An 18,640-nucleotide genomic window follows, 5' to 3' on the forward strand; every position below is an offset into this window, starting at 1 on the left:
GAGATGGGAGCCGCGGGCAGAGCCCTTGTAGGCAGGCCGCCTGGTCCCCTGCAGCCCAGAGCACGGGGGGAGCAGAGAGAAGCTACGCCACCCGCCCTCGCCTCCCCGTGCGCTGGCACCGTGCCCTGGAATCCCGGCACATTCCCCAGAGCTGAGCTCAGCCGGGCAGCCACACGCGGCCCTGCTCTGGGTGACGGGCAGGCGGCCTGCTCCTACCCACCACCCACAGGGCTGGACGGGCCCTTCTGCTCCTCCCTATGTGACACCCGCCTGGCACCCAGTGCCCCCGGCCTGGCACCCCGTGACTCCCCCCATGCCCTGCCCACAGCACTGGCCGCCTGCTGTCGTTAATCCAGCACTGAGACCCCAGCACCGGGCCCCTGGCACACGCTAGCTCCGAGATCCATCCCCCGCCACGCCACCCGCGACCCCGGCCCGGGCACCAGGGAGCTGAGCTTAGAAATGATTAACGAGCACGTTAATGAGAGCGAGCAGACGGCACAGCCCCATGAGCCACAGCCTGCCCCCCCCCGCCCCCCCGACAGAGCCCAGCAAGGTGCCATCCCAGCAGGGTTCAACAGCCTAGGCACGAGCCTGGGGGCCAGGCTCTGTCTCCCGCTCTGCGCCCTGGGCCTGTCCCTGCCTCAGCCCCTCCTCCTGCAAGACGGGGACAGTCCTGCCCGCGCGGCGCCAGGAGACCTGCTCCAGCAGCCGGCGATTCCAGGGAACCCGCCCACTCGCCATGGACACACGCAGGGCGCTCCCAGGCACAGGGGGCAGGTCTCTGGGGGCCTGGCTCTCCACCCCAGGCTGATCCCGCCTGCTAGGACCGAGTCTGAGAGTGGGATCCCCGTCAGCAGCCACAGCCTGCCCCTCCCTCACCAGCCTTCTTCGCTCACACGTCTCCGTGCCTGGGCTCACCACTGCCCGGGGCCCGTCGGTGCCCTCCCATCCCCATGGCTACCAGCCGCTTGCCATGATCCAGGTTAGCCTCTCTGGGCTCTGGCATTCAGCTCCTCCTCTGGGCACGGCCAGGCTCTGGGGACCGGAACTCCCCCAGCTGTGCTGTGCCCTCCGGCCCTCGCTGGGTCCCAGAGCATGGCCCATGGGGTTCTGCAACGTGGCAGGTAGCAGTTAGCTGCAGCATGGACCTGTGGCTGCACAACCACACGTCCCAGCAGGCATAGCTCCTGACCCTAATGGCCAGTGTGACGAAGTGGGGGATTTTTTTGTTTTTGGTGGGTTTTCAATGGTTTGCACGCGGAGGGGGTGGGACTCAGTTTCCCTGGGTGTTACTGGTTTAATGAGGTGAGGGGAGAGGGAGTTTGTTGTTACAGAGGACCGGAGAGGGAACTTGGGAACCCAGCCAATGCCCTGGAGAATGGATACCCCAGCGACCGGTGACCTGGCGACCTGGTGATCCAGAGGCCCAGCTCAGGAGTTGCAGCCGGTTCTGGCCAGTGGGCGGACAATGGGCTGCAGAGTGAGGACCCAGTGACCTAACCAGCCGGTTCCAGCCAGAGGACAGAAGCGAGGAGAGGAGGCCCCAGTTTACGACCCTGTTTCCCTGGAGAGAAGACAATGGACAGAGGCGGGGCCTGGGGCCGGTGATCTCAGATGCCCAGCTGGGAGCAGGGGGGCTCTGGGCTGGAGAGGGGGAGCAGACAGAGCCCACCTGGATGCAGAGAGACTGGGATGTGCTGGGCTGAGGGAGGCCAGGCCTGAGGCCCTGAGAGTTTCCTGTGCTGTGTTCAACTCTCAATAAACCCTCCTGTTTTATGCTGGCTGAGAGTCACTCCGGTCTAGAGAACAGGGCTGCATCAACCCCTTTGGGGGTGGAGGCCCCAGGGGTCCAGAGCGAGTGGACTCCCTGCAGGGGCCCATGGCAGAGACAGACGTGCTAAGGCTCAGAGAGGTGCGGCTCCAGGAGGTGGAGGGGCCTAACCCCGAGAGAGAGTGAACCCCCGAGAAGGGCTGTCTCACTGAAAGGGGCACCCCCCACGGACCGCACGGGGCCACGAGTGGGCACAATCTGTAAGTCCGTGACAGCCAGCACTCCTTATGTGCTTAGGCATGGGGGCCAGTCTACACCTCTGGCTCTAGGCATGTTACCAACACGGGCGAAAACCCCATCCAGGTTCAGTGGCGATGCAATTCGAAATAAAAAAGCAATATCTAACAAATGGAAATAAGGGGAACAGAATGGGGAACGGGAATGGGGGCAAGTAGATTGCAACTGATATAAATGAGAAGTTATACAGAATAGAAAATTGATAAAGGAAGCTAAAGACATCAGGGAAAATATCCATGGCTAGCTGGGCCAAGGACAATAAAAAGGAGAGGTTTTTTTAGGTATGTCAGGAATAAAAGAAACCCTAGCAACAGCATAGGCCCATTACTAGATGGAGCTGGCAAAGTTTTTCACAATGATGCAGAAAATGCAGAAGCATTCAAAAATATTTCTGTTCTGTATTTGGAAAGAAGCCGGATGATATACTCTTATCACACAAAAACGAAGTACCATCTAGTCCAATAGTAACTGAGGATGATGTTAGACAACATCTATTAGGGATAAACATTTTTAAATCAGCAGGTCTTGGTAACTAGCACTCAAGAGTCCTAAAAGAGTTGGTCTGCTAATGATAATTTTTTAATCAATCCTGGAATATTGGGGAAAATCCAGAACACTGGAAACGTGCTAATGTTGCGTCAATATTCAAAAAGGTCAAGCAGGATGACCCGGGTAACAATAGGCTGCTTAGCCTGACATCAATCCCAGACAAAATAATGGAAAAACTGATATGGGATTCAAGTGACAAAGAACGGAAGGACAGGAAAATAGGGTTTATGGAAACAGGTCTTGTCTAACATATCTGATTTCATCCTTTGATGAGATTCCAAGTGAGTTAACGAAGGTAACGGCGCAGATGGAACAAACTGTTGGAAGGTGTGTGACACTCTGGTTAAAACGAGCACTGAACACTAGCAATAAGGCACATGCTAAATAGCTTAAGGACTGGCTAACTGATGGATCTCAAGCAGTGGTCACTGATGGGGAATTGCTGAATGAGGGTGTTTCCAGTGGGATTGGTTCTATGCCTGACACTAGTCACTGTAAGAGGTGGCCTGGCCAAGTGGCTAGAAGCCTGGAATAGTGCATTGGGCTGGGTCTCAGGAAACCTGGGTTCTATCCTGAGCTTGGCCCCTGGCCTGCTGGGTGACCTGGGACAAGTCGCTTCCCTGCCCTGTGCCTCGATTTCTCCACCTGTAAAACTGGAGACTGATCCTGCCTCCTTTGTGCAGCGCTTTGAGAGCTACTGAGGAAAACGTCAGGGATGATTTTTGTCATCAGCAATCTCGGGGTATCTGTGGAGAGCAGCCAGACGGGCGGTGCAGCAAGTAATGAGGACAGGGTGACACCCAGAGCGATCTGGCTCACTCGCTAAGCTGGGCCCATTCAAACAACACCGGATTTAAAACAGCCAAATGCAAACAATGACTCGGAAAAGGATCCGGGGCTCACGCTGGGCAAGTAACCGATCAAGTGCTCCCAGCGCGATGCTGTGCTGCAAAGGGCTAATGTGACCGGGGGGTGTATAAACAGGGGAGCAGGCGCAGGGGGGGATTTTACTTCTGTACACAGCGCTGGTGAGACCAGTGCTGGATCCTGCTTCCAGCTCTGGTGGCCACAGTATTAAAAAGACGTTGAAAACTTGGAGAGGTGCAGAGAAGAGACAAAAATTATTCCAGGCCTGGTGAAAACGACGAGCGAGAGACAAAGAGCTGGAAGCTGAGGCCAAAGAAATGCATCTTAGAAACAAGACCCAAATGTGTGCCAGGGAGGTGGTTCCCGCTGGCAGACTGCCAAGGGACTCTCCGGCTCGTGCCACTGATCCACACCGCAGCCCTCCTGGAGGGGGCTTTGGTGAAAGCAGGGACTGGGCTCAGCACAGGGGCGGGTAATGGGCTGTGCTAAGCAGGAGGTCAGGTCCCCTCTGGCCAGCGCCCCCGGATCCCACTAACACCTGCCTGGCCCTGGCTGGGCCCTGAGCTGGATCCCTCGACTGGCCCAGGTATGCAGCCCACACATGACTGTGCCTGGGGGGCTCTGGCAGGGAGAGGTTCCCCCCCGCACACAGCATAGGGCCCAGCCAGGCCACGGGGGAGCACGCGGCTCACGCACCCAGGCCCACGCCGAGTCCCTGCGCGACCAAAGCCAGGTGCTGGAGCAGCCTCCCCACTGCACAATGAATGGCGACCGGCCGCCCTTCCCCCGCCGCCCCAAACAGCGCCCCCCCAACCCCAACTGTGCCCTTCCCCCGCCGCTGCCTACCCTAACCCCCTGTCCTTCCCCCACCGCCCCAACCCCAACTGTGCCCTTCCCCCGCCGCTGCCAACCTAACCCCCTGCCCTTCCCCTGCCGCCCCAACCCCAACTGTGCCCTTCCCCCGCCGCTGCCAACCTAACCCCCTGGCCTTCCCCCGCCGCTGCCCACCCTAACCCCCTGTTCTTCCCCCACCGACCCAACCCCAACTGTGCCCTTCCCCCGCCGCTGCCCACCCTAACCCCCTGTCATTCTCCCACCGCCCCAACCCCAACTGTGCCCTTCCCCCGCCGCTGCCAACCTAACCCCCTGCCCTTCCCCCGCCGCCCCAACCATGCCCTTCCCCCGCCACTGCCAACCTAAGCCCTGCCCTTCCCCCGCCGCCCCAACCATGCCCTTCCCCCGCCACTGCCAACCTGACCCCTGCCCTTCCCCCACCGCTGCCTACCCTAACCCCCTGTCCTTCCCCCACTGCCCCAACCCCAACTGTGCCCTTCCCCCGCCGCTGCCAACCTAACCCCCTGCCCTTCCCCCGCCGCCCCAACCATGCCCTTCCCCTGCCACTGCCAACCTAACCCCTGCCCTTCCCCCGCCGCTGCCTACCCTAACCCCCTGTTCTTCCCCCACCGACCCAACCCCAACTGTGCCCTTCCCCCGCCGCTGCCAACCTAACCCCCTGCCCTTCCCCTGCCACCCCAACCCCAACTGTGCCCTTCCCCCGCCGCTGCCAACCTAACCCCCTGCCCTTCCCCTGCCACCCCAACCCCAACTGTGCCCTTCCCCCGCCGCTGCCAACCTAACCCCCTGCCCTTCCCCCGCCGCCCCAACCATGCCCTTCCCCTGCCACTGCCAACCTAACCCCTGCCCTTCCCCTGCCGCCCCAACCACGCCCTTCCCCCGCCACTGCCCACCCTAACCCCCTGCCCTTCCCCGCTGCCCCAACCACGCCCTTCCCCCGCCACTGCAAACAGCGCCCTTCCCCCGCCGCCCCAACCGCGCCCTTCCCCCGCTGCTGCCCACCCTAACCCCCTGCCCTTCCCCTGCTGCCCCAACCACGCCCTTCCCCCGCCACTGCCCACCCTAACCCCCGCCCTTCCCCCGCCGCTGCCCACCCTAACCCCCTGCCCTTCCCCCACCGCTGCCCACCCTAACCCCCTGTCCTTCCCCGCTGCCCCAACCACGCCCTTCCCCCGCCACTGCAAACAGCGCCTTTCCCCCGCCGCCCCAACCCCAACTGCGCCCTTCCCTCGCCGCTGCCCATCCCAACACGCTGCTTTTCCCCTTCCACCGCCACCCCACCCCCACTCCGCTCTTCCCCTGCCACTACCCACCCCAACCCTTTTCCAGTGCCCGCTCCCTCCATGTCCCCGTGTGGGGAAATCACTAGCGGGGACAAACTCAGCCACGCAAATGGCTCCCCCGCGGGCTGGGGGCAGCACCAGCAAGGTGGGAGAGGCACCTGGTCTGGCCGAGCAGATGGGGGTGCAGGGGGCGCAGGGCGCGGGGATCCCGCTGGCTGGGGGTGCAGGGTGCCTGGATCCTGCCGGCTGGGGGTGCAGGGGGCGGGGATCCTGCTGGCTGGGGGCGCAGGGCGAGGGGATCCCGCCGGCTGGGGGCGCAGGGCGAGGGGATCCCGCCGGCTGGGGCGCAGGGATCCCGCCGGCTGGGGGTGCGGGGATCCTGCCGGCTGGGGGCGCGGGGATCCCGCCGGCTGGGGGCGCGGGGATCCCGCCGGCTGGGGGCACAGGGGGCGGGGATCCTGCCGGCTGGCAGGAGAGTCGTTATTAGATGGAGCCGTATTCCCTGAGCGGCCAACCGCCCGCCTGGCTGTTATAAATGCCACCCTCAGCCTGCCTGGGCCAGCCTCTCGCAGGGACGGCCAGCGTCACCAAGACAGCTGCTCCCAAGGCAGCCAGCCCTCCTGCTGGGCCCAAGGAGAGGGGCAGGGCCCCAGGGCTTCCACCTCTGACAGCACCTCCCGGGGGGGGAGAGGGGGGGGGGCGCAGGCCAGACCCAGATCCCTGCAAACCAGGCCCAAGTGCCAAGGCCACGGCAGGAGGCCGGGGCAGGGGGACCTCAAAAGGGCTCTTCCAGGCATGGAGATAGCGAGCTCCGCGGGACCCAGGCTAACCCTGCGCCACCCAGGAGTGCTGCCAATGGGGGGTGAAGCTCACGCTGTCATGCTGGGCAGCACCCACAAGCACCCTGGGGAGCCCCTCTCAGCTCTGCACCCCCCAGAAGGACCCCGGGGATGAAGCTGCATGGGGGGGTGGAGGGTGTTACCCGCCCACGGCCTGTGGGCACCTCCAACACCTCGTGCCTTACGCTGCCAAAACAGCCCGGGCGCGCTCGCACTCGCACGCACCTCTGCCGAGGGAGGGGCAGAGAAGGAGCCTCCCCCACCCAGCAGCCCCTCCGCACACCACAACAGCCGCTGTGAAAACAAGCAGCGCCCTGTGGCGGTGAGACAGGCTGTGCTGAGAGCGCAGGCCGGACCCCGCCGCTCCCTCCTCCAGAAACACCTTCGCTGGCAACAAACCGGTGCCACAACCCGGCTGCCTGCAGCCCACGAACCCCGCGGCAGGCACGACCCCAGCCCCACAGCCCCTGGCGCGATGGGCTCTGGAACCACGAGGCAGGGCCCGATTCTCTGTGAGACACCCCTGCAGGCCCCGGCGCAGACCCATCACCAGAGCCGGCGTCACGTCAGGGCACCCCGGCACCCTGTTCACCAGCCTTCCCCTGTACCCCAGGCAGGCAGACGGAAAGGCCAGCCCCCTGCCCGCAACTGGCCCCACCACCGCGCTCAACAGCGGGTGGGACCCAGGTCATGGATGGGCCCAGCACCCCCATCCCGCTCTGCCCAACGCCACCCGGGCCCACAGCTGCCATACAGAGGTGCAAAGACGTCGCTCTTCCCTGACCTGCCCCACAGCGTTACAAGGGACCCCCTGTCCCCCCCCTTGGCCCATGGGCTCTGCTCACACCCAGAGCTCCCTGCCCTGCCGTGGCTTCCCACTGTCCCTACAGCTCCCAGCCTGTAAACAGCCTGGACACGCCCCCCCGCCCGCGACACACAATCCTGTGCTCCGGCCCCAGCTGCCAGCCCTCTGCCCTAGGAGTCCCAACACCCACGCACACCCACACGCACACACTGCCCCTGTGCCCTGGGAGCCCACGGCAGGGGCCCCCACAGCTCAGCCCACTGCAGCCCCCGCCCCTGGGGCTGGGCAGACACACACACTGCCCCTCTGCCCTGGGAGTCCCGACACCCATGCACACCCGTGCGCACACTCAGGAGCTCAGCAAAGGAGGGGTTCTGAAGCACCTGAGACCCAAGGGGACGGGACACCCCAGCTAACAAAGCCCCCTCTTCGTGCCCAGGCACTGTGGTGAGGCCCAGCACCGGCTTTACAAAGAGCGTGAGGTGTCCGGCGTGTCCCAGAGCCCCGAGGTGAGGTTACCCTGGGTTCGCAGAGGGGACGCGCTGCCCACAGCGGAGCTGCCGGATCCGGGTCCCTGCGCCAGGGACCCTGGGCTCCCGGGTTTGGGTGGGGGAGGGGGAAGCCACAATCCTGGAGACGAGGTGCAGGGTTCAGGGTTCCCCTGACCACGCTGACCTGCCTTACTGATCTCTGCACCTGGCCGAATCCCAGGGCCAAGGCCCAAAGACCGGGGGCAAGCAGGAGCCTGGGGGAAGCTGTGCCAGGGACCTGGGAGAGGCAGTAGGGTGTCCCCACAATAGCCCAATGGCCGGCGCCCCCGGGCACCCAGCCCCGACGGCCAGCGCCCATTGGTACCCACCCTCCCATCTTCTAGGCCCTGGCCTGCAGCCCAGCCCACGCGCCCATGGCCCAAAGGAACTGGAGGAACGGCTCTAACAGGTCGCTGAGCAGGCCCTCTCCATCCCCAGCCAGAGGCCTTGAGCCAGGGGCATAGGACAAGGAAGAGGCAACTGCCACAGGGCAACCATGGTACCCGCCCCGTGTGCGGTCCCCACACTGCCCAGTCTCCCACCCCTCCAAGGCACCATCCCCACGGTCCCTCCCATCCCCACGCACCTGCCCCTTTGAAGCGCAAGTCCCCACAGAGCCCTATGCACATGCCCATCCCCATGGCACCCAGTCCCACCTTGCCCCTCCGAGGCGCCCAACCCACACATCTGCCCGGTCCCTGAAGTACCCGTCCCCATCCCATGCTGCCCGTCCCCACATGCCCATCTTGTGCTGCCTGTCCCCAGGTGCCCATCCCCACGTGCCCGTCCCTGTCCTGCCCTGACTGTCCCCAAGTGCCCATCCCCATGTGCCCGTCCCTGTCCTGCCCTGACTGTCCCCAGGTGCCTATCCCCGTCCCGCGCTGCCCATCCCCACGTGCCCATCCCCACGTGCCCGTCCCTGTCCTGCCCTGACTGTCCCCAAGTGCCTATCCCCGTCCCACGCTGCCCATCCCCAGGTGCCTGTCCCCGTCCCACACTGCCCGTCCCCACATGCCCATCCTGCCCTACCCTGTCCTCAGGTGCCCATCCCTGTCCTGCCCTGCCCGTCCCCAGGTGCCTGTCCCTATCCAGTACTGCCCGTCTCCACATGCCTGTCCTGCCCGTCCCCAGGTGCCCATTCCCGTCCCGCACTGCCCATTCCCACATGCCCATCCCACACTGTCTGTCCCCAGGTGCCCATCCCCTTCCTGCACTGCCCGTCCCCAGGTACCCGTCCCCATCCCGCACTACCCGTCCCCATCCCGCACTGCCCGTCCCCAGGTGCCCGTCCCCAGGTACCTGTCCCCATCCCGCACTGCCCGTCCCTGTCCCACCCTGCCCGTCCCCAGGTACCCGTCCCCATCCCGCACTGCCCGTCCCCAGGTACCTGTCCCCATCCCGCACTGCCCGTCCCCGTCCTGCCTGTCCCCAGGTACCTGTCCCCATCCCGCACTGCCCATCCCCATCCCGCACTGCCCGTCCCCAGGTGCCCGTCCCCAGGTACCTGTCCCCATCCCGCACTGCCCGTCCCCGTCCCACCCTGCCCGTCCCCAGGTACCCGTCCCCATCCCGCACTGCCCGTCCCCAGGTACCTGTCCCCATCCCGCACTGCCCGTCCCCGTCCTGCCCGTCCCCAGGTACCTGTCCCCATCCCGCACTGCCCGTCCCCAGGTACCTGTCCCCATCCCGCACTGCCCGTCCCCGTCCTGCCCGTCCCCAGGTACCTGTCCCCATCCCGCACTGCCCGTCCCCAGGTACCCGTCCCCATCCTGCCCTGCCCATCCCCAGGTACCTGTCCCCATCCTGCACTGCCCGTCCCCAGGTACCCGTCCCCATCCTGCCCTGCCCGTCTCCAGGTACCCGTCCCCATCCCGCACTGCCCATCCCCAGGTGCCCATGCCCGTACCTTGAAGACCTCGGAGAAGAAGCCGGCTCCGATCTTCTCGCAGTAGAAGTCGTCGATGCGGGCCAGGGTGGAGACAGCGCTGCGCAGGGCCCGGTACGAGGAGGGCCGGAGGCGCCCACAGCCCTGCCAGGTGGCCGGAGGCTCCCCGTCACCCTCGTCCAGACGGTCCACCCGCAGGGAGAGCCCGGGCCGCCGGCTCAGCTTCTCCCAGTCCATGTCGGGCGCGCTGAGCACCCTCAGCGCCATTCACATAGTGCCCGCTCGGCCCCCTGCCCGGGCACAGCCCCCTCGCCCCCAGCTGGGAGCCCAGTGTCCTGCGTGGGCGCGGGCGCAGCCAGGGTGCAGGGGCCTTCAGGGGCCCCAGGGCCAGGGGGGCTCCAGGGCAGGGGGGCTCCAGGGCCAGGGGGGCTCCAGGGGACCTTGGCACCAGGCTCAGGGGCAGGGGCAGCCCCAGGGGAGGGGTGGGGATGGGGGGGTCATGCCCTGGGGTGGGGCCGGGGGGGTGCAGCAGGCCCGGGGCAATGGCCGGAATGGGGCGGGGAGCGGCCGGGGCGGGGGATCGGGAACAGGGCGCGCCGGCGGGGGCAGCCCCGGGGCGCAGCGGGGCTCGGGCTCGCCAGGGGCCCGGCCGGGCTCGGCTCCGCCGCTCCGTGTCTCCGCTTCTCTGCGGCTCCGAGCGCGGCCCTGAGAGCGGAGCGGACCGGAGAGGCGGAGCCGGGGCGGGGCGAGCCCTTAACCCCTTGGGTACCAGCCTCCCCGGCCGCGCCTGCCGCACTCCCCGGCTCCCTCCCGGCCGCGCTCCCCGGCTCCTGCCCCGTTCCCCGGCCTCGCTCCCCGGCTCCCTCCCGGCCCCTGCCGCGTTCCCCGGCTCCTGCCCCGGCCCCTGCCCCGCTCCCCGGCCCCTGCCCCGTTCCCCGGCTCCTGCCCCGGCCCCTGCCCCGCTCCCCGGCTCCTGCCCCGTTCCCCGGTTCCTGCCCCGCTCCTCGGCTCCCTCCCGGCCCCGGCCCCGGCCCCTGCTCCGGTCCAGCCTCTGACCTGACCAGCCGCACAGCCTGCAAAGGGCCACACGGACCGGGCAGGGCACAGGCAACATCCCAGCGCCTGCCCGGGAAGGGGCTCCCCGGGGCGTGTGGGGCCCTGCCCCGCAGTACACCTAGCGCCTGCCTGGGCAGGGTCCCATGTGTTTAATGTTTAGCTATTAAGACAGAAAATGCCATCAAGCCCCCGTATAAACCCCGGTTCCCCACCCCGTGCACACTGCGGCACGCCTGGCCACCCCAGCCCCCCAACGTTACATTGAATTGAAAAGGTTCAGAGAAGGGCGACAGAAATGGCCCGTCGGCATGGGGGTGTCTCCACTACAGGCCTGGACGGGTCTTAGACCTGCCCTCAGGTCCCAGCCCCCCAAACCCGGCCGCCAGCCCCCGCCACGTCCCATCGGCCTCGCTCCATCACCCAGGACTCTGTGCTCTGCTTCTGCACCGGCCTCAGTGGCCTCCCATGCACGGCTCCAGCCATTTACACGTGGCCCCGGAGCCCATGGGCTAAGCAGACCCAGAGCGAGGAGGGTGACTGGACTCGGTGCTTTGGCAACGCCAGCCCAGCGACCCCCGGCCCAGCCGGCACCGCTGCCATGTCCTCCCGCAAGGCCGCGTGCTCCGGCCAGGGCCATGTGCGGCGGGAGTTGAGGCTGGCGCACACAAGAGGCTGCCGGGCCGTGGTGCTGCCAAGGCAGAGATTCTCCCAGCACCGCGCTGGCAGCTTGCTCTGGGGAGGTGAGGGACGGGGCCCAGATCCCCCCACAATGAACCCACTGTGACGAAGGGGGATGGTCTGTACATAAGAACATAAGAACGGCCAGACTGGGTCAGACCAAAGGTCCATCCAGCCCAGTATCCTGTCTACCGACAGTGGCCAATGCCAGGTGCCCCAGAGGGAGTGAACCTAACAGGCAATGATCAAGTGATCTCTCTCCTGCCATCCATCTCCACCCTCTGACAAACAGAGGCTAGGGACACCATTCCTTACCCATCCTGGCTAATAGCCATTCATGGACTTCACCTCCATGAATTTATCCAGTTCTCTTTTAAACCCTGTAATGGTCTGTAATGTCTGTATGACTCCTAGGTGTGCCTCAGTTTCCCACTGCACTTTGCGTTGTTACTCAGTGGGGGGGGGGGGGTTTGTCCGCTCCAGGGGCAGCGCAGAACAGGAGGGGGGTGTCCCGGGGCTGTCTGGGTCACAGTGCAGAGGGTTGTTAAGGAGCTGGCTGCACCCCGTGGTGATGCTGGATCCCAGCAAGGCCGTGGGACCCCCAGTGCCCAGCACATGGACACCCAGGGACCCCCGGCCAAGGGGCAGGAGGTGCCCCCAGCTCTCAGCAGGGAAGCTGGGCAGATCCCCGCTCGAGGACAAAGGGCTGAGACCGGCCAGGCAGGGGGTACAGAGCGGGCTCCTGGAGGGAGCTGGCTGCTGGCTCCTGCGACTGACCTGCCGAGGGGGCCAGAGGGGGCCAGCGCCTGAGCTGGGGGCCCCCCAGCCTGGCTGGGGAGCTGCTCTGCTCGGCCAGGTGGACGATGCTTCAGCCTGCAGGTCTCTGGGCTGAGCTCAGGGCTGCCCATGGGGGCTCCAGGTGCTGCAGACCCCGGCTGGGGGCGTCGGTCCCTGCGGAGGGGCCACGTCTCGCCCAGGGGCTGGCTGGGTGGGACTCGCTGGGCAGGGCCTGAGGTGGAGCAGGAGGCTGGAGCCCAGGGGCTCAGACTCGGAGGCGATGGGGCTGCAGGGCTGGGGGAAGGAAGAACATAAGAACGGCCAGACTGGGTCAGAACAAAGGTCCATCTAGCCCAGTGTCCTGTCTGCTGACAGTGGCCAGTGCGAGGTGCCCCTGAGGGAATGAACAGAACAGGGAAACATCAAGTGATCCATCCCCTGTCGCCCATTCCCAGAGCAGGGCCCTGGGGGGGCCTGGCCCACTGAAGGGATCCTCCAAGGGGCTGTTTACAAGCTGGGGCTCAGCACACGTCTTGGGGATCCATGACACCTAGATAGAGCGGGGAGGGGACAGGACTCCTGGACTCTATCCCCAGCTCTGGGAGGGGAGTGGGGCCTAGTGGTTAGAGCAGGGACCTGGGAGCCAGGACTCCTGGGTTCTCTCCCTGGCTCTGCCACTGACTCAGCATGTGATCTTAGGCAGGTCACGTCCCTTCTCCGAGGCTCGGTTTTCCTGTCTAGTGACAGCGCCCCCTCCTAGGGAGTGGGTGAGGTGTACGGAAGGGCGAACTCTTGTTATTTGCCAGGGAAGCTGTGAACTGGGCAAACCGGGCATGTGCCTGGGCGGCTCTGCCCATGCCCGTCCCACAGGGGCTGCCTGGCCCCTTCACGAGCAAATAACAGCAGCTCCGTCCTGTGGCTCGGAGCCACCGGTGCCTGAGCCTGGCTGGGAGACTGATGGCAGGTGCCAGGGGAAGGGGCTGCCATGGGCCCTGCTTACCCAGGCAGGCTGGGTGCCCAGCCACCTTTCCCTGCCACCCGAGCCCCGTGTTCTCCATCCTGCTGCCACAGTGTGTGTGTGTCGGCGGGACATAGACAGAGGCAGCTCCGCAGGGCTCGGTGCCTTCAACAGCCTGATCACCCGCCACGCCGTGGGGAGCAGGGTTCCTGAGATCCTGCCCAAGCAGACACTTGAGGGGGGCAGCTCTGCCCTTCCACTCAGGGGGCAGAGGGTCCTTCTCCTCCTGCCCGGGCTCAGCCCCAGCCCTGGGCGACGCCTGTGCAGCCTGCCCCATCCAGAGGGAGTGAGCTCCTCTGCTGTGGGTGGGGAAAGGTGCTGTGGGAGTGGATGCCCTTGGGGGTAGGCAGCATGGGTAGGAGGATAGGAGCAAACACTGTCCCAGCCCAGGGAGGGGCATTCCTGCCCTTCAACCCCTTCTCATGGTGCCCCCTGGACACGCCAACCGCTGGCCTCCTGCAGATTCATGCATGCTCCGAAACGTGGCCCCATGCACTCTGTCTAGGCGCTACCCAGCCCCGTCCCATAGCATCGGAGCGCCTAGCGGCCCACGCAGGTCCCAGCCGCGCTGCCTCTCCCAGCAGCCAGCGCCCGCTGCCCGGCTGTGCCGCCAGGATGGGAGAGCCGGGAGCATGCGGCTCACCTCAGTGCTGCCCGCTCCGGCTCCTGCCCACCCAAGTGCTACCCTGGCTCTGCCACTGACTCACCACGTGGCTCTGGGCAAGTCCCTCCCCAGCCTCACTTTCCCCTCTGCGAATGGGGTGACAGCCCTGCGCCCTGTGCTCTGAGACCGGGGCATGAGAAGGGCTAGGTGCTAATTACCGATGGGTGTCTCCCCGCCCCGCCCTGCTGCTCCCACTAGCTACATCCTGCATGCTGGGGCGAGGGCTCTGTAACAGCCCTGGGGGTGTGGGGCCGTGAGTGGGGGACTCGTTGCCAGAGGGCACGGAGCTCTGTACTGGCTGGCAGGGCTGCATGTGGCGCAGCAGGGGGACTGAGGGGGCCCCAGGAGCCCAGTCTGGCCCAGCGCTCACGGGAACGGCAGCCCAGCACACACCTGTATCCCGCGCCGTCCCCCTGCCCCAGCTCCTTGCAGCCCTGGTGGGGGTTGACCCCCAGTAACGCCTCTCTGTCTGCCTGCTCACACTGCCCCGCGCCCCAGCGTCTGTGCCGGGGCTGCCCATGCAGAATAGCTCAGGGAAAGCCAGGACCAAGCAGGCTGCGCCCCACCCTCTCTGCAGCCAACCATGGGGGGGGGGGGAACCCTGGGACGGGAGCCTCTGCCCTGCACAGGCACAAAGAAAACTCACCTCGGCCCTGTACCCAGCTGGTTGTTGGATTTGTGCTTGGGCCCCCGGCCTGCGCTAAACCCGCTCGGCCTCCAGCCAGCCCTTCGGGGGTGCCCCGTCACACGACCCCAGCGGACTCAGCACTGGCCCTACGCCCCAATCCACCCGCCACACACGGGGGGGGGCACCAGGGGGAGCCCCCCTGCCACCGCCTGGCCTGCCTGTGCTCCGGGCTCGCAGCCTGGCACATCAGCACCTTGCCCGCTTCCTGGGGCAGCAAAACGGCTGACGTGACTGGCCCTGAGGCCCTGGACCTTTCTGCTCTGCCGCTGGCTCCACCAGCCCCGCGGTGTCAGGCCAGGCGAATGGCTCGCAGGGGGCTGTTTGGGAAGAGGCCACGGCTGCGAATACCTGTGAGCCCCCTTTCCATGGAGGGGGCAGGGCAGGTCCTCAGGGGCCCTCTGCTGCAGTGGGCAGCGAGGGGGGGCTGGAGCCCTTTGCCCAGGTTTAGAACAGACTGCTGGGAGCAGCCCTCAGGCCACGGGGGATGGGCCAGATCGCCTGATGGGGTGTCTCCCGACTTCAGCGACTCTGATCAGTCAACCATGGAGGTGGGGTGGTCGTAGCTGTGGCCGGCTGGTCCTGGCTCTCTCAGCGCCGCCTTGGCAGGCTGGCCTGGCTGCACGGACGCCCTCGGACCAAGGCCGGTCCCGAGAGCCCGAGGTGCTGCTGGGCCAGGCCTGCTCATCGGGGCTCAGGGTTAGGGCAAGCCCGGGTTCTCATGGTGCCCCTTGCATCGCTCGCTGGCGCAGAGGATGTGCAGGGGGCAATCACTCCGAATCCGCCTGGTCCGGCACGGGTCCCTGGCTGCTCCCGGCACCGCTCAGAGCCCAGAGACAGCCCTGCCCGGCGGGTGCAGGGACTGGCATCGCGTGCGATAGCAGGAGATAAGAGCGGCTCAATGTGCAGGAGGCTCATTAACCATGCGTGTGACAGCAGCCTGCTGGCCAGATGGCACAGATCAGCCGAGCACGGCGATGCCCGAGTGACTGATAACGAACCCGGGCTGATAACGAAGGCCCTGGAGCTCCCAGCCACTCCCCGTCTGCCTGGCCTGGCAGCTGGAGCGCTGCAGGGAGCCGCTCGCTGGCACGGGGTGAGGCTGAGCCAGGAACCGAACCTTTGCAGAAGCTCCCAGCTAGACGGGCGGGGTGAGACTGCAGATCCCAGCATGCAGCGGGGCCAGGCGGCTCAGAGCTGGCTGAGGCTTTGCATGCCGGGGCCTGTAGTCTCCATGGGTCCCCCATCCCAGAGCAGCCTTGGGCCCCTGCTTTAGCTGGAGTTTAGTGAAGCTGGGACCTTCTCCCTAGCCAGGACCCCTCATGCTGCTCCGGCTCCTGGGCCCTTGCCTGGCACGTACGGCAGCAGAGGGGCTCAGATGGGAAGAAATGTGCCAGGGACAAACCTCCAAATACAGCAGGAGACCAGACACCACAATGTGGGGGATGCCAAGGGGAAGTTGGGAGGGGGCCCTGGAGGCTGCTGGGGAGATAGGGGGCCCTGGGGTGGGGTGGGATCTGGGGGCTGCCGGAGAGATAGGGGTCCCTGAGGTGGGATCTGGGGGCTGCTGGGGAGATAGGGGTCTCTGGGGTGGGGTGGGATCTGGGGGTTGCCGGGGAGACGGGGTCTCTGGGGTGGGGTGGGATCTGGGGGTTGCCGGGGAGATAGGGTCTCTGGGATGGGATCTGGGGGTTGCCGGGGAGATGGGGTCTCTGGGATGGGATCTGGGGGCTGCCGGGGAGATAGGGGTCCCTGAGGTGGGATCTGGGGGCTGCTGGGGAGGGGGGGTGAGCTTTCTTGGGATGGGCCCGGGTGCTGCTCACATTCTGGTGAATTGCAGGTTGTTTTCTTCTGAGACAGGTGAGAGAAAACAGTCAAGTGCAACCCCCCTCCCCCTCCACTCCTTTGGGGGGCCCTGCCCTGGGGGTAAGTGAGAAACCCCCTTGTGTGCCCAGGGGGGGCCTGCCTGTGGTGTCCGTGTGACCCCGGAGCCTGGCAGTGCCTGGCTGGATAGGGCATTGCTCCCCTGTGGGCGCAGAGGGGGCTGGGGCAGCGCTCAGCCTGCATCTCCCCTGCCCTAAACACCGGGCTGGGTCAGGGATCTCAGTTGTTCCCAGTGAGACAGGTGACAGGTCTCACATCTGCCCGCATTCACCAGGTCACAGAGCTCTGCAGATGTTCACCATGCTAGGATCCCTCAGTGACCAGGAAACAGCTAGTTCTGAGCTCTGGGCAGACCCCCCCCCCCCCCTCCGACCCTCCCATAGCAGATGTGATGCACCAGCCAGGGCCTGTCTGCGTGGCAGGTACCCAGGTGCTGAGCCCAGGAGCAGCCCAGATGGGAGGGGGGGCCAAGGAGCGAGCTCTGGGGCGAGACAAGGCACCGGGCATGCAGAGGGGGCTACTCCAGGCATAGGGGCCCCGGGGAGTTGTTGCCAGCTGGGCTCAGGGGCAGAGTGAAGGTGAGTGGCACCGACGGCAGGAGCCGAGAGCAGGGCAAGGCTGAGTGATGCACAGGCTCAGGGACGGGAGGTTACAGCAGGAGAGGAAGCCGATCTCACCTGTTTGCCCTTCACTAGCCAGGCAGCCCCAGGCTCAGACGAGGGCGGGAGCTGGGGCAGCCTGGCTGTGGGGGGATCCTTTCCGTGGGTCTGTGCTGAGCCCCCACGAGCTGCCAGCTTCTTGGCCCAGGAGAAAGCCCCTAGGAAATGGTGCATTTCACCTCATTACTCCTAGCTCCGTCCCCTCCCCTGGCTGGGGGTGTTAACCCAGCACCGCGGGGTCTGGGGGGGGCACGGAGAGCGGTGCCTCACCCCCTCCTGTGGGGCAGAGGTGGTGTCATGTGGGCAGGGCACTTTGGGGGATATTGCTAAGGAACGACCACAAACGGAGGCAGCGTTAGCATAAGGCACCCAGCCCCTACACTGCCCACAGCCGCTGCTTCCTATGCCAGGAAGGGGGCACAGAGCCTAGGGGCGCAGCGGGGAGACCTGCTGGGCTTATCCCCCCAGCTCCCGGAGAGCGCCCCACTGACCAACACAGAGCCCCGAAGGTCGGGCCCATCCCGCTCAGACGCTGCAGAGCTGAGTGGGGGACGGGCTGGACGGGGGCACGGCGCAGGAGGCCACTGGCTCTGTCGCTGCTCACAGCCAATACTGGCACTGCCCTTTATTGCTTCTCCCGGCCTGGCAAATCCCATTTAGAGCTTAATAAGCGACAGCGCGGCTCGCTGACATTTCTCATCCTCTTCTGCTGCTCCAAGCGCCGAGGCAGCCCCCAGCTGCCGGAGGATCAGAACCAGCCTGCCCGGGAGAGCCTTTGCTGCAATAGCCGAGCCCCAGGCTGACTGCTAGGAGCATCCCTTCCCCTCCACCTGGCCGGGTGTGCCTGGGTCCCACAGCCTGGCCAGACAGGGAGACCCTCTGGGAATGGGGGGGACGCTGGTCTCTCCAGGGTCTCTCTGACACTGAGGCCAGAGAGCCGTTCGCTGCACGGAGCAGGCAGGCTATAAATGGGGAAGGAAAAAGGTTCAAACAGCACCCGTGTTCCCAGCTCCCCAGGAAGGCGTGGGCCGTGTGGGGCGCTGGGTGAGAGAACAGCCTGGCGCCACCCATGGCCGGAGCCCCCAGCCCTGCGGCACAGTCGCTGTGTCTGAGCTAGCGCAGGGGGCCCCTAGTGTAGACAGGATGCCAGTGCTCTCCCCGCTGTGCTGCCTCTCGCTGCCTAGCAGCGGGGCCTGTCTCCCTCTGCGTCTGTGCAGCGCCTGGCGCAACAGGGCCCTGCTCCTAGCTGGGGCTCCAAGGCCTCCCTGACATGAATAAATAACCAGACTAGCCGTGGCCTAGTTTCTCTCCTGTCCTATTTCAGGGTGTCAGTTACCCCGCCCTGCTGATCCCTGGCTCCTGGGCGGGCGGGTTCCACTGGCTCTGGACAAACAGGTCCCCGACATCTCCCAGAGGAAATTAGCAGCCAAGCAGGCCAGGGGCTTTTACACATGTGTGTGTGTGTGTGTGCGAGCCAGTGCTCATGGTGAGCCAAGTGTGTCACTGGCTGCAGGGCAGGGGAGCGGCCCGTGACA

At 65.7% G+C, this 18,640-nt stretch overlaps 1 protein-coding gene across 1 annotated transcript in view; it reads right to left on the reverse strand.

The window, feature by feature from the left end:
• The window catches only part of TESK1 (testis associated actin remodelling kinase 1), a 29,346-nt gene extending 19,395 nt beyond the window's left edge, over positions 1 to 9,951 (reverse strand). Inside the window, exon 1 of the mRNA XM_065406714.1 lies at positions 9,706 to 9,951. Within this exon, the coding sequence (XP_065262786.1) occupies positions 9,706 to 9,951 (246 nt within the window). The remainder of the gene's footprint in view (positions 1 to 9,705) is intronic.
• Between the last annotated feature and the right edge of the window lie 8,689 nt (positions 9,952 to 18,640).

This window comes from Emys orbicularis, chromosome 6 (assembly GCF_028017835.1).
Source record: "Emys orbicularis isolate rEmyOrb1 chromosome 6, rEmyOrb1.hap1, whole genome shotgun sequence".
Lineage (NCBI taxonomy): Eukaryota > Metazoa > Chordata > Testudines > Emydidae > Emys > Emys orbicularis.